The 13,870-nt window shown below is 26.3% G+C and overlaps 1 protein-coding gene across 2 annotated transcripts; it reads left to right on the top strand.

Annotated features, from left to right (window-relative positions):
- Positions 1-5,977: 5,977 nt before the first annotated feature.
- LOC100158935 lies at positions 5,978-12,306 on the top strand. Of its 2 annotated transcripts, XM_008182887.3 has the most exons (7): positions 5,978-6,186; positions 9,042-9,250; positions 9,339-9,542; positions 10,134-10,445; positions 10,533-10,780; positions 11,258-11,417; positions 12,067-12,306. In XM_008182887.3, the coding sequence occupies exons 2-7, from the start codon at positions 9,058-9,060 to the stop codon at positions 12,228-12,230; spliced, it is 1,281 nt and encodes a 426-aa protein (XP_008181109.1). In that variant the 5' UTR covers positions 5,978-6,186; positions 9,042-9,057; the 3' UTR covers positions 12,231-12,306. The 2 variants fall into 2 exon arrangements, with proteins under 2 accessions (XP_008181109.1, XP_029347811.1); XM_029491951.1 differs by lacking the exon at positions 11,258-11,417 and having other exon boundaries at positions 12,067-12,172.
- The last annotated feature ends 1,564 nt before the right edge of the window (positions 12,307-13,870 follow it).

The following is a 13,870-nucleotide window of genomic DNA, read 5'->3' as shown; positions in this document are numbered from 1 at the left end:
TGATTCAACATTCTCCTAGAATAAGAAAATCAAAAAAGGCAAATACTGAAGTTTTACTGGAACCACAACAACTCTATTCATGCCCAAGAAAAATAACATCACAAAAGTATTTTGATTTAATAAAACTTTGTAAACAAGAAATTATACCAACAAGGTTCCATGATGAGTACAAAAATTCAAGCCATCACAAAAGTATTTTGGATATGTTAACAGAAACTGACGAGGAAGATGATGTCTTAGAAGAAAAAGATTGACTTTGAAATAAGAAAATATTAAAAAATATGATAGATTTATGTTACAGTTTTACAGTTTTATTGCAATTAATTTATTAAAACTAAGTATTAAGTATTATATTTTATATTTTAATCCTCTAATCTAATAAGTACTTTTTATTTTATGTCTGTAAAATGTTCATTTTATGTCTGTTTACTCATTTGAATTGTGATATTGTTATTTTTTGTTTTATTAATATAACTATAATATTTATAAGTTAAATGTGTTAATAAGATACCTACAGATGATTTATATAATTCACTACACATTTTAACATAATATAACCAAAAGACTGGTATATATATTATTATAACTAAGTATTAATTAGATTTAATTTCCTATTAATAATATTATGAACTAAAAAGACTTTAATTGTGATAATATTGTTATTTTAGTATTTTAATTTTACTTACTTTAAAAATAAAACCAAAAAGACTTGGAAGCCTGTTATATTTCTTACATTATACCTAATTATGTTTAAATTCTATGTCAGATTTTATATTACAGGTAAATATTAGAGTAAAGTTTAATAGAAAACGTATTTTTTGAATTTCTCAGTAATTTTTGAGAAAATAGTGAAGACCATAATATTAATATGAATACATACCAAGCTATGCTTATGCATGTCTGTCTTAGTTGAGGGTAATTAATACCAAAAAGTAACAGATAATAAAATGTATACACAAATAATATGGTTAATAGACAAACAACCATCATAGCCATCATATTAATATTTACGAAGGGAGGGGGGGGGGAAATATGATAGATAAAGAATATGAAAAATAAAAATTTTAGCACCATTGAGCTATATTCGAACATTTATTTTATTGTAAGCGACATAAGTTACACAATATTAAAAATATTATTTTTATCCCGTAATTGTATTTTCGAAATAATTTTTTTATAACTACACTTATAATTTTCATGAAAATCCATCAGATATTCGATTTTTAAAGTGTTTTTTTTAGTTCCTGTAAAATAATGAAAATGTCGCTTACGCCCTTTTACCTAATAGGGCTCGATTAGACTATGATGATATAATCAATGAGTTTAGTTCCTTTAAAGCTCGAAAAAAAAATATGTGAATTTTAAATATTTATTGTTTTGTAATTATAGTTGATAATAACAAAACCTATTTTATATTAAACATTTAAATGTGATTAATTTATAAAGATAACATAATGTTTAAAGTTTGAAATCTGCTTTTTTTTTTACTAACTTTTGTTCTAAAAAGGATAACGATAACGGGTTGTCACCGGAAAGTAATCTCCAACGCGCTCGGTAGGTTGAAAAAGTAAAAAAAAAATTTGTGGCGAGGGGGGGGGGGGGGTGGAAAAACATTGGCACCCCGGCGCCAAATTTCTGAATACGTCTCTGACTGGCACAGAGTTCATAAGACCAACAGTGATCCTCCAAATAAAAAAATAATAACACAAACCAACTTTTACTCAACTAAAAATAAAAGACGAAAAATCGAAAATGATTTAACAAAACATTCCAGACTTGCAACCCGAGATTTAAGTGATTTGTTTTTAAATAAGAAGTTGAATGTCTTAAAAGAACAAGATATTGAACATTCATATTTTAAAGAACATTAGATTCTTTATTTCATTCATTCACCTAACTATTGATGTATAAATTATTAATTATTATTCTGTATATACCTACTTTGTGTTTTTAATTATTCTAAGCTTGTAACAATTAATGACTACTAACTATTAGTTTGTTCTTTGATATTATGTAACTTGAAACTTCGTGTTCATGATCCGTATTATGAATTATGATTAATTTTATGTTTAATATTTTGATAACTGATAAGGCAGTACCGTACAATCATTGTTGAATTATTTGTTCACGCACGCATGCGTACAATAATTGCACCATTCCTGTGTTTAGACGCTCCTGTGTTGCACCAGTACGATAATCAGTGAACTATTCCAGTGCACACTTGGTGCAAAAGTGCAGACCGGTGGAAAACGCTATTACTCAACCTAATTACTGATAAGACACAGTTATCATATTTTAAATTGTTTTTATTTTTGTTATATTTTGATAACTACTAATTTATAATATGAAAACTTAAAGTAGTGCCAACCAAATGTCAAAATAATTTTATTTTTCTGAAAATGTTAACTCTAAATGTATTCTATTTGCTTGCTTCAATTCTCTACACATAACAGTATACAGTATGGCCCCTCTATATATTCTTTACTCTATGGTATAGTCATAGGCCATAGCATTACATTATACTTATCTATGCCCTATGGTATATTATAAACATTGTAAGCTCTAAACAGTACCTAGAAGCAGGTTTTTTCGTCAATACGTTTTTACCGCTTTGTTGTGAATTTTGACGTTTTGCGTATTGTGTATGGTATATTAACTGTTAAATGCCAATAACAACTATTATTAACATTGAACAACACCAGTTTTGCATCTAAACCTATTTCCATTTTTTGGTGGATTTATCATCGAAAATACGGTAAGTTACAGTTAATAAGTTAATACTTAATAAGTAAGTATTATCAGTCCCTGGACACTCGGCCGCCATCTTTTTGGATGACAAATTGTTATCACCGCTGTAATCAAATCATTTTTATTGTTTTATTCAGTGATAACACAGAATAATACAACAATGATAACATTCGAAATTGAATAACACTGATTAGTCCTCCAAAAACATAATGGCATTGATTTAGTTTTTATCTTATATTTCCCGTATATTTTATAATCAGTGTTCATTCTGATTGTCATGTTCTGTGGTATTATGTACCTAGTTAATATAATATTATAATGTTTCTATTTCAGACAACTCAGATTTTTAGCGGACGCTTTTTTTTTAAATCATTGCTTTAAAACTGTTAATTGTATTCTTTAAAAATTATATTTTATACTTTATTATTTCGTAATCCACCATTAACAAATCTACTAAGCGCAGAAGATATTTGGAGGAATTAGAATTGATAGAACTGTATGATGAAAGTGTTCATAGTGAACCAGAAAGTATAGTTCAATCAAATTTACCTAGTTATAGTGGCAGTTTATTCTTCTTTGCCCACACCTAATCTAATTCATAATTTACCCTGCATTGATGATATTATGATAAATATGTGTAATAATGAATACGATGCAATTAGTATTTCATCCAATTCTGATATTGAGAATGAATTAAGTAATAATGAATATCTAGACGAACATCGCTCCGTAGATAATGAAACAGATTCATCAATTTTAAATAATATGGCAAAATGGGCTGTATCTTATAATGTTTCTCAAGTTGCTTTGAGTGCATTATTGAAGGTTTTAAAAACGCATAAGTGTCATAATTATTTTCCTATAGATGCCAGAACTATATTAAAAACTAAATCATCTGTGTAACCTTCCCCACACAACAATTTGAAAACATTAATATTTTCACAATATTTAAATTAGGTTGTACCTCAAATATTTATTTAAGAATATTATACAATTATTTTGAAAATATTTGTTCTCCAAATATTTTAACCCAAATATGGTCACAACATTTTCAAACAATTACATATCAAATATTGTGTAACAATTTTCCATCTTATATTTTGAAAATATTTGATTTCCAAATATTTAAGCCCTAATATAGTCACAACATTTTCAAATTATTACATATTAAATATTATAACATCAGTTTTCATCCAATGTTTTGAAAATATTAAAAGATTATATTTATACTATTTTTTATCGTTATCATTGCATTATAATTAAGTTAACTATTATAAAAGTTATATAATTAGCTATATATGTATATAGTAGCTATAAATTATAACTATATAATAATATCAATAAAGTACCTGTACCAAACGTTTCAACATTTATTTGAATTTTTTTTAAATTACATTTTCTTGTTTTAAATGAAGTAGCTCTTATAATATACATATAGTACCTATTATTATTATATTAATCTATAATATGATATAATAATGATATATTTTATAAATTGTGACGACATATAGATTAGGTATAATACTAAAATATAAAATTAGTGAAAACTATAATTTTGTAGTTAAATAATTACAAAATGAATTATTACCTATATAATATTTTATACAATTAAGTTCTTATTTTCTATTCTTTCTATTCTCTATCTTATCTTTAATCAATCTTCTTTAAAAATTAGTACAAATTGTACAAACAACTTTTTTTTTTAATCTTTATAATAATATTATTATTAAATAGCTAGATATACCTATACGCATGCCACGTTTATTATACTGTATTTGAACTTAAATGTATTTATGATAGACCATATAGCTGGTATTATAAAATATATAATAGTGTTGAAATTATTATTATATATTTATATAGTTTTACCAGGGATTATATACTTTTGTATAAAGTCGCTTATTGACCAAAATACGTCAGTTATAATAATGATCTAAATTTAAATTTAAAAAAGGTACCTATATATATAGGTACAGTGATATTGAATCGCAAGTCCATGCTATTTTTATGTGTTTGAATTGAGTCCGCGTAGTATAGATAAAAATAAGATAATAAATGTATAGTTTGAGCAAATTAATTTGTAAATTAATTTAAGGTCGGGAACTGTGCAGCTTATTGTTAGCGCAGCCAGACCAATTATAGGTATTATAAAGGGCTAGGCTATACGCACGCGGCGTGTTCCGTCGCGTTTTCGTTGTTTGTTATAGCCTATATAGGTATTAAAAAAAAAAAATGGAAAAATTACAATTTGCGTATTAATAATAATATAGCTCCGATGACGTTTTGACACCGCGTTTTTCGTCGCGTTTACAAACGCGGCGAATTTCAACCGCCGTGTGAATAGCCACTCTAATCTAAACTAAATACTATAATTACTAAATACTAAATGTATTTTGAAGAATACAAAAACCGTGGTGTTTAAGACGATTGTTGCACCCACATAATATTTGTTGTCTCCGTCTTAACACACGTACGACGCATAGACAAAACGCATTTACGCAGCCTGACGAGTAGAATTCGCTCAATTTTGGTTCTAGAATAAAAATACCTATTATAAAATTGAATTGTGACAATATTTTTGAGGGCAAGACGGTGCGTTATTTTAAAAATACTTAAATGTTGAAAAGTTCTTGTACAGAACTTCCACGGAACGCGAGAATGGTAGTTGCCTAGTAAATAGTATAGATACCTAATCCATACTATCGTTGGCGAATGAGCGATAGCCGTTTTCGTTTTAATACTACCAACTAAGCTTAGTACCTACGTCCGACGCCGCCACAGCCCACAGCAGATAAAGCGCAAGCGAGTTTGAGCCGCCAAAATTTTCTTTGTCTATGGCCGTCATCTATAAGCTGTAGGCGCGTCTACGCACACACACGTAACCTGTGATGTATGTGAAAAAAGAGCTTGCATAAAATGCCACCCGAGGCGCTAGTAAATCTACTGCTTTGTTGAATAATATAATAACGGTCATGGCATAATTATTTTTATTTATAATTATTTTAGTAATGATATCTGTTGTTGTTATTTGATACAGTGGAATAAAATCCCTATTGCTTTATCAAAATATTAATAACCGCCAATCCGAAAATGCGGAAACGTCAGAATTAGTCGCTATCGCACATTATTAATACATTCATTTACACTACACTTGTGCTTGCGTGTGCGCGTCATTCTTATGTTTGCCCACAATACTGTTTTCTGTTAGTTGTTACTATTACAGTATTACTGCAGTCGTCTCACCTTGGTCTAAACTTGAAATATATTCCGTTTTTTTACGACTTACAAGTGAGTTCATTTTGCGTCCATTGTACGCGCACAGACCATTTAACAGTTACGCCGTTTTACGCCGTTCGAGTGCCGCCGTAATTCGTCCAGTCAAGTGAACCTAGCTGCTGTGTCAAGGCACCACCACACATTTGGTTACAGCCGTTACAGGTTCTAATATTAATAGTTACTTCATGATTTATGTTATAATTATAATAATATATTATATTATATATAGGTATAGGTATATTTATTATAATAGTATATGTATTACTACCGTAACTGCTTAAGATGAGTCTATCAATTTATCACTCTTTTATATAGGTATATTTTATATTCCATTATCCATTACACATTAACATTTACCTACACGTGTACAGTGCGTATAAAATCATATTAGGTATATTACATTTTACATTTATTATATATATATATACACCTATATAATATACTATAAATATAATTGTGCGAGTATAATATATCCCCGTAAAATATTATAGATTTATTATAAATTAAAAATATTGTACTTGCGCATATTGGTACATACTATAATAAATAATGTATAATTCGCGATCATATAGAACCAAACGTAGAAGAATTCAAAATGAACTGCTAGCTTTAGAATCATCTTGTTCTGATGATTATGATGATAATAATGTTGATGATGACAATTTGGTTTTGAATTATAACAGTATAACAAATGATCAAAATAATTCCAAGAGTGTATCTATTGAAGATTTATCTGTTGGATTTGATAACTTGGACCACATTCAGCATGTCATAACTAATAACGAGGGGGCATCAATAATTCATGAAGATAATGATGTACATTTTAACTATAAAAAAAACGTTAAACAAGCTATTGGGAAATGGGCAGTAGATTTTAATGTTCCTCAAAATGCTGTAAATGCGCTTTTAGATGTACTAAAAAATAAAGCCGGCCTTGACTTTTTGCCTAAAGATTGTAGGACATTGCTACACAATAAATCAACTAAAATTTTAAATTTGAGAACTATGAGCTCCACTGCTGAATATTATCATTTTGGATTGGGTAATGGTATTAAAAGATGTGCATCAATTTTTTCTTTAGATGACGAAGTTAAAATTGCAATCGGTATCGATGGACTGCCTTTATCAAAATGTAGCTCCAGTCAATTTTGGCCAATATTGGCTTATGTACAACCTCATCATAAATATGTGTTTCCAGTAGGAGTATACCATGGGTATGAAAAACCAAAAGACAGCAATGAATTCTTACAAGATTTGATTTCAGAAATTGTAGAGTTAACTGAAAATGGTATTACTATTGCTAATTTAAAAATAAAAATAAAAATTCAAGTAATATGTTGTGATGCTCCTGCCAAATCCTTTATTATGAGAATAAAGGGCCATTCTGGCTTCTCTTCTTGCACCCGTTGTGTACATGAAGGAGAATATTGTAACAACCGTGTTTGTTTTCCTTACATTGATAATGGTAGTGCAAGTAGAACTCATGATGATTATGTGTGTATGAAAGATGAAGAACATCACATTTCAACTACTATATCATGTTTATCACTTATCCCAGACATTGATATTATTTCATTGTTTTCCATGGATTACATGCATTTGGTATGTTTGGGTGCAATGAGAAAATTAATTAATCTTTGGATCAAGGGACCTCTTAATATCCGATTACCTAGTTGGAAAATAAAACTAATTAGCACATCACTTGGTAGCTTAAAGATAAATATCACCAATGATTTCTCCAGAAAACCAAGATCTTTAGATGAAATTAACAGATGGAAAGCTACAGAACTGAGGCAGTTTCTTTTGTATACAGGTATTGTTGTTCTAAAAAATGTGCTTACCAAGGAATGTTATCAACATTTTTTAGCGCTGAACATAGCAATGAGAATTCTATTGAGCTCCGATCTTTCTCAATATCTAAACTTTGCCAAACAATTATTAGAATACTTTGTAAAAACATTTCAAGTTCTATATGGTAAACAATTTGTATCACATAACATACATGGCTTGCTACACTTGACAGATGATTATATTCAAAATGGACCTTTAGACGAATGTAGTGCTTTTCCATTCGAAAATTATATGAAAAGTTTAAAATCTATGCTTCGCAAGCACGAAAAACCATTACAACAGGTCATCAAACGGTATGAAGAGCAATGTGAAATTGGAAATTGGAAATATAAAAATGAACAAAAAATTCAATTTAATTCTAATAAACCAAATTGTTATGTTATAACTCATCGTGGAGAGATAGTTAGAATTGTTGAAATGTTAAACTCTAGTATCATTGGACACAAATTTAATGTAAAAAAAGACTTATATGACATCCCTATAAAATCATCAAAACTTGACATTTACATTGTTAAAAATCTTTCTAATGATTTAGTTCAATTTAGTGTAACAGATATAAAACAAAAATTATTAATTTTTGATTTTGAAAATACACAAATTGTGGTACCTATTCTCCACCACAATTAATTTATAATATATATTATACAATTTTAATAAGTTTTTTTTTCATAAATTACCTCGTCAATTACTTATTTCTAACAGTTAAATTAAATTTATACATACAGATTATTATAATATATACTTGCATTTACTTTGTAAATTTTGTATTAGCTGATTCATTAAACTATTTATGACTATTAGGTATTATTATTTTGTAATCAATAAAAAAAAAAGTAACTATAAATTTAAAATAACTGGTTATACCTACCTATAATTGCATAATATTATATATATATTATAGAAGTTAAAGCAATCGTTATTAATTTAGAATATGTATTTTATTATAATATAATATGTTAGTTAAAAAATACTTATAATGTATACCTATAATATTTGTTTATTAATTTTACCGACTTTTCTGCAAATCTATATTACAAATCATAACTATTAAAATATGTTCAGGGTATATATATTATAGTTGTAATTTCATAATGTTACAAATAAATTATTTAAAATTAATACTTATTTATAGGTAATGTTTTTTTATCCTAACTTTTTGTGTACAGAAGTTATTGTTGCAATATGTGGACGATTGTGGTGTTTGAAATTGACAACACAGTTAATGTTGTGCCTAACTTTTGGTATTCAAATGGTATATGCCAATGGCCTAGGAAAAATCTTAGAACAGATACAAAAAACTTGATAAAACGTCGTTCAAAGCCTGATGAAGTAACTTTTAACAGTTATAAAGCACGTCCATTGCTAGAAAATATTGGTAAGTACTAAAAGCGATTTATCGACATAATTAAAATTACTACATTGATATACATAATTGAAATCATAAATTTGTTTTAAATTTGAAGATAGTTACGTTGAAGCAGAAACTAAAGCTATTAAAGGACAAGAATACTCTGAACTGTCTTCAAATGATGACGATAAAAAAACTAGAAAATTCAGAAGAATAAAACAAATGTCTCCACCAATCACAAAAAAGTTAAAAGAAAAATCTCATCTACCAAAAATTCCTGTTTTTGATGAATCTGTGACAAGTGATGATAATGATATTGGTAAGTATTTTTAATGACATACCTATTTAAAAATTAAATTATATAAATTATACCCTTAGATAATCTGATTTTGGGCATTTTTTACTATCCTTATAAACTTTGATATGTACTTGCATCAGAATTCTATAAATAATGTCAAAATATGCATTTTGTTACAAATGGTTAGTATAAAAATGTCAAACTGATGTAAATAAATAAGATTGTATGAATTTTACTAAATTAAGTAAAACATTTAGTTGAAAAAATCAACTTTATCAAGTAGGTAACCGAATTAAATGTTTTATAGTCTTCAACTTTCACTTTTTATATTAATTGTTGACCTTATTTATTTTACATATTATTTCTAAATTAAAAACAATATATTTTATTTTTTGGTGTTTTTGGTGGAATCACATTTTTAAAAAGAGTTAATAAAATGATGCCTTTTATATTATTATACTATGATGACTATATTATCTTTTGTTAAAGAAAATAATCAGGCTCATTATTCACAAACAAATATTTTTAAGGTGGTACCTATTCATCCTTTTTGTATTAATTATACAAAATTAGACCTTACATTTATTATGTTTTTATAAATAACTCCAACAGGATCAACTGATTATGATTCTGATGTGGAGAAATTAAACATGACAAAAACTAAAGAAAGTACTATTCCTTCCAGTCAATCATTTAAAGATAATAATTATTATGACACGTCTCCAGAAAATGGGTTGTATAACATTGACCATCAAGAACCATCCACATCGCAAACTGCTGTCTCTTATGGTTCAGGAAGTAAGAAAAAAAAAACACATCACACTTCTAGTTCTGATCACTTCAATAAAAACATTGATTACACAGTCCAACCAATAATTTCACTGTCTGCAAGAGATAATAAATCTGTAGATGAAAGTGATCAAGGTATTTTTATTATATATTAATTATATATATAGGTAGCTATATAAATATTTCAGATTTAAAAAATTGTTTTTATTAATTGTTTCTCAGCATTCAGAAAATGTGTTAGGCGGTCTTTGGCCAACTTAAAATATGATACAGAACATTTTCATAAACGATTTGATGCCCAAGAATCATTACTGGAAAAAATCTTAGCCAAGTTAGATTCAAAAGGATCAGCTATGGTCTCTAATAATGATGACTATAATGATGTGGATTTAGGAGTTATCGACAACGATGAAGATCTAAACAATATGGAAGAAAAGCTGGTTAATGATAAACCATATAGAAATGCAGTGGTATGAATGTTTAGTATAATATATTATTAGTTATTGTAATTTTAGTTTATAATTTACTCTATATATTATTATAGCTAAACAACATTTATGTAGGTAGGTATGTTCCAGGCTTTTGAGAAACTACCTTTTTTCTCCTACATACTTTTTTTTTAATGATTGCGTTAACAATTCAACACTATTTTGGCCTATATAATTCATAAATGATTTATAACATAATTTTTATTATGTTTTACAACTTTTTTCCACAGAAAGTAGATATTATAGTGTATATCACTTTTATTATATAGTAATTATTACTCGAGTAAATGCATCATATTATTATTATTTAGTCTTAATTATAAAGGTCATTGTATTTTTAATGTTGTCTGGGGGGAGGGGGGCTTCTGAAAGAAATTATGGTACTATTACACTTATTATATTAATGTATAACTACACTTCTTAATTTATAACATAGGTGATAAAAATATTACTTTTCAGATTATATTACTATCACGTTTTGTGGGAAATACATTGCCAGAAACAATACGGAAAATAATGCAGCGTCTGTTCACTGACCAATTTCTTTCAAAATATTCTTTTGTCGGATTTAAGGGCAAACATCAGTTTTCAACATTGCAGTGTTGTTCCATTATATATGGTAACAATTATTTGATATATCGTTATAATATACAAAATGTGATATTTTAGAAATATATAGTATTTTAGCTAGATATATTATTTAGCACTAGATCTTACACATCAGTATATATTATCATAGTCATTGCTATTGTATAATTGTTTTATGCAATGTTACATAATATAAACTTAAAGTACCTTAAAAATAAAAACTATTCACTTTGAATTTAAGGTGTGATCTAATTTTTTGTTTGCCATTCTATACGGAAATTACTATATAAGCACACTAATTATTCACTCCCTTCAGTCTTAAAACCTTTTATGTATAAACATAATTAGTTATGTATCATAACTGCTAGAATTAATACATTTTTATTTTTGTATTATGAACCCAAATTTGGTTTGAATATTTCAAACAATAATGATATAGGTATAATTTATTATAAATAATACTATATTATAATATTTTATAATCATTTAAGTTCAGGTATAAAATTGAATAACATGTTTTCAAATATCCTGTGTTTCAAAACTTTTATATTATATTATTATAAACCAATTTAATAACTATACTGACTATATAAATTATTTAAGTAATAAAAGTTCAACATGTTTTAAATATAATTCAAATACATTATATATTAATATAATATAATATAATTACTTTACAGATATTGTTCGTAAAATGAAAAAGTTTAAAGATACGGCTAACATTGATATTGAAAAACCCATTAAGAACTGGATGGCCCAAGCAACACCAAGAATGAAAAAAATGGCTGAAAAATCTCTGCAAACTAATCACGATGATGATAATTCAATTGATAATAATACTTGAACATATATTTGTATATTAGTATACCTATAAGATTTGGTTAAAACATTATTTAAGTTTTTTTTAATCATATATTCACTTGCAGTATAGTTTATTATTTATTATAATTATATGTGAGACAATTTTTTTTTATTTTAAACTGCAGCTACAAAATGATTTTACTTGAACATATTATATTTGTTACCTAGCACGTAAGATTTTGTTAAAACATTATTTATACTTATACTGCAGTGTTTTTATTAATTCATTATAATATGAGGTCATTTATTTTCATTTAAATTTTATTTTATTCAAATGTATGTATGTATTAAACTAGAACATATTTAAGTTTTTGTTTAAACATATATTCACTTGCAGTATAGTTTACTATTTATTATTTTAATGTGATATATTTTTTTTTATTTTAAACTGTAGTATATATTTACTTTAACACATTTGTTATTATCATATAAGATATTTTTTTAAAACATTATTTATACTTACTGCAATATTTTTATTATTTCATTATAATATGAGGTAATTTATTTTCATTATTTATATTCAAATTAATATATATTTATCAGAATATATTAAAGATTTTGTTTAAATTCACTTAAAGTATGGTTTTTTAATTTCCACAATTATTATTATATCTCAATAGATAGTAAATTTAAAATGTTCAAGACCACTAACATAAATTAATAACAATATTATGTTAAAAACAAATAAAATACATATATAACACAACCAGTTTATAAAATTTTATTATTGGTTAATATATATATATATATATATATATATATTTAGTAGTACTTTAAATTGTCTGTTATAAACCTAATAATATTATCGTAGTTAAAAAACTTGCGATATATATTAATATATAATTATAATAATTATTGATACTAAATATTTTGAAATTGCATAAATCAAAAATTGCAAAAATATTGAGTTACAATATTGTGAAAATATATGGCTAAAATTTTGTGAAAATATATAGCTACAATTTTGTTAAAATATATGGTTAAAATTTTGTGAAAATATATCTCAACAATATTATGAAAATATATAGCCAACATTTTGTGAAAATATATCTCAACAATATTATGAAAATAAATAGCTACAATATTGTGATAATATATAGCTACAATATTGTGACAATGTTTGATCTCCTGCCAAAAAATGTTTCTAAAATTTTTTGAAAATATTTTAAAATATTATGACAATTTAAATCAAATATTTTAATTTGTATTGACAATATTTCCACAATATTTTGAAAATATAATTTTGCTGTGTGGGTTAGATCATATACAATGGATAGAGCAACGACTATACCTCACGTGTAACGAGTATGTAGCCAACATATGAAGAGGGCATGTAGCTACTGCGCATGCGTGCATTTTTATTTTGGCTTTATCAGTTATTCCATTATCTACTATCTAGTATCTAATATCTAGTATCTATGTCAAACTTAATTAAAATGAAACAAATTAAAAATGTTAAACATTAAACAACAGATTGTATAATATTATTTGATTAGGTTGGTTGTGATAAAACTGATAACAGTACTTTGCGCATGCGTAAAAGTGAGATGCCCTCTTGATATGTTGGCGACACATTTTATTGCTTATAGCTCTATCCATTGTATACATAGATATATAAGAATG

The sequence above is a fragment of the Acyrthosiphon pisum genome, chromosome X (assembly GCF_005508785.2).
Source record: "Acyrthosiphon pisum isolate AL4f chromosome X, pea_aphid_22Mar2018_4r6ur, whole genome shotgun sequence".
In the NCBI taxonomy this organism is placed as follows: Eukaryota; Metazoa; Arthropoda; class Insecta; order Hemiptera; family Aphididae; genus Acyrthosiphon; species Acyrthosiphon pisum.
The sequence above is the reverse complement of the archived record's forward strand: the minus strand, read 5'-3'. Positions and strand labels throughout refer to the sequence as shown.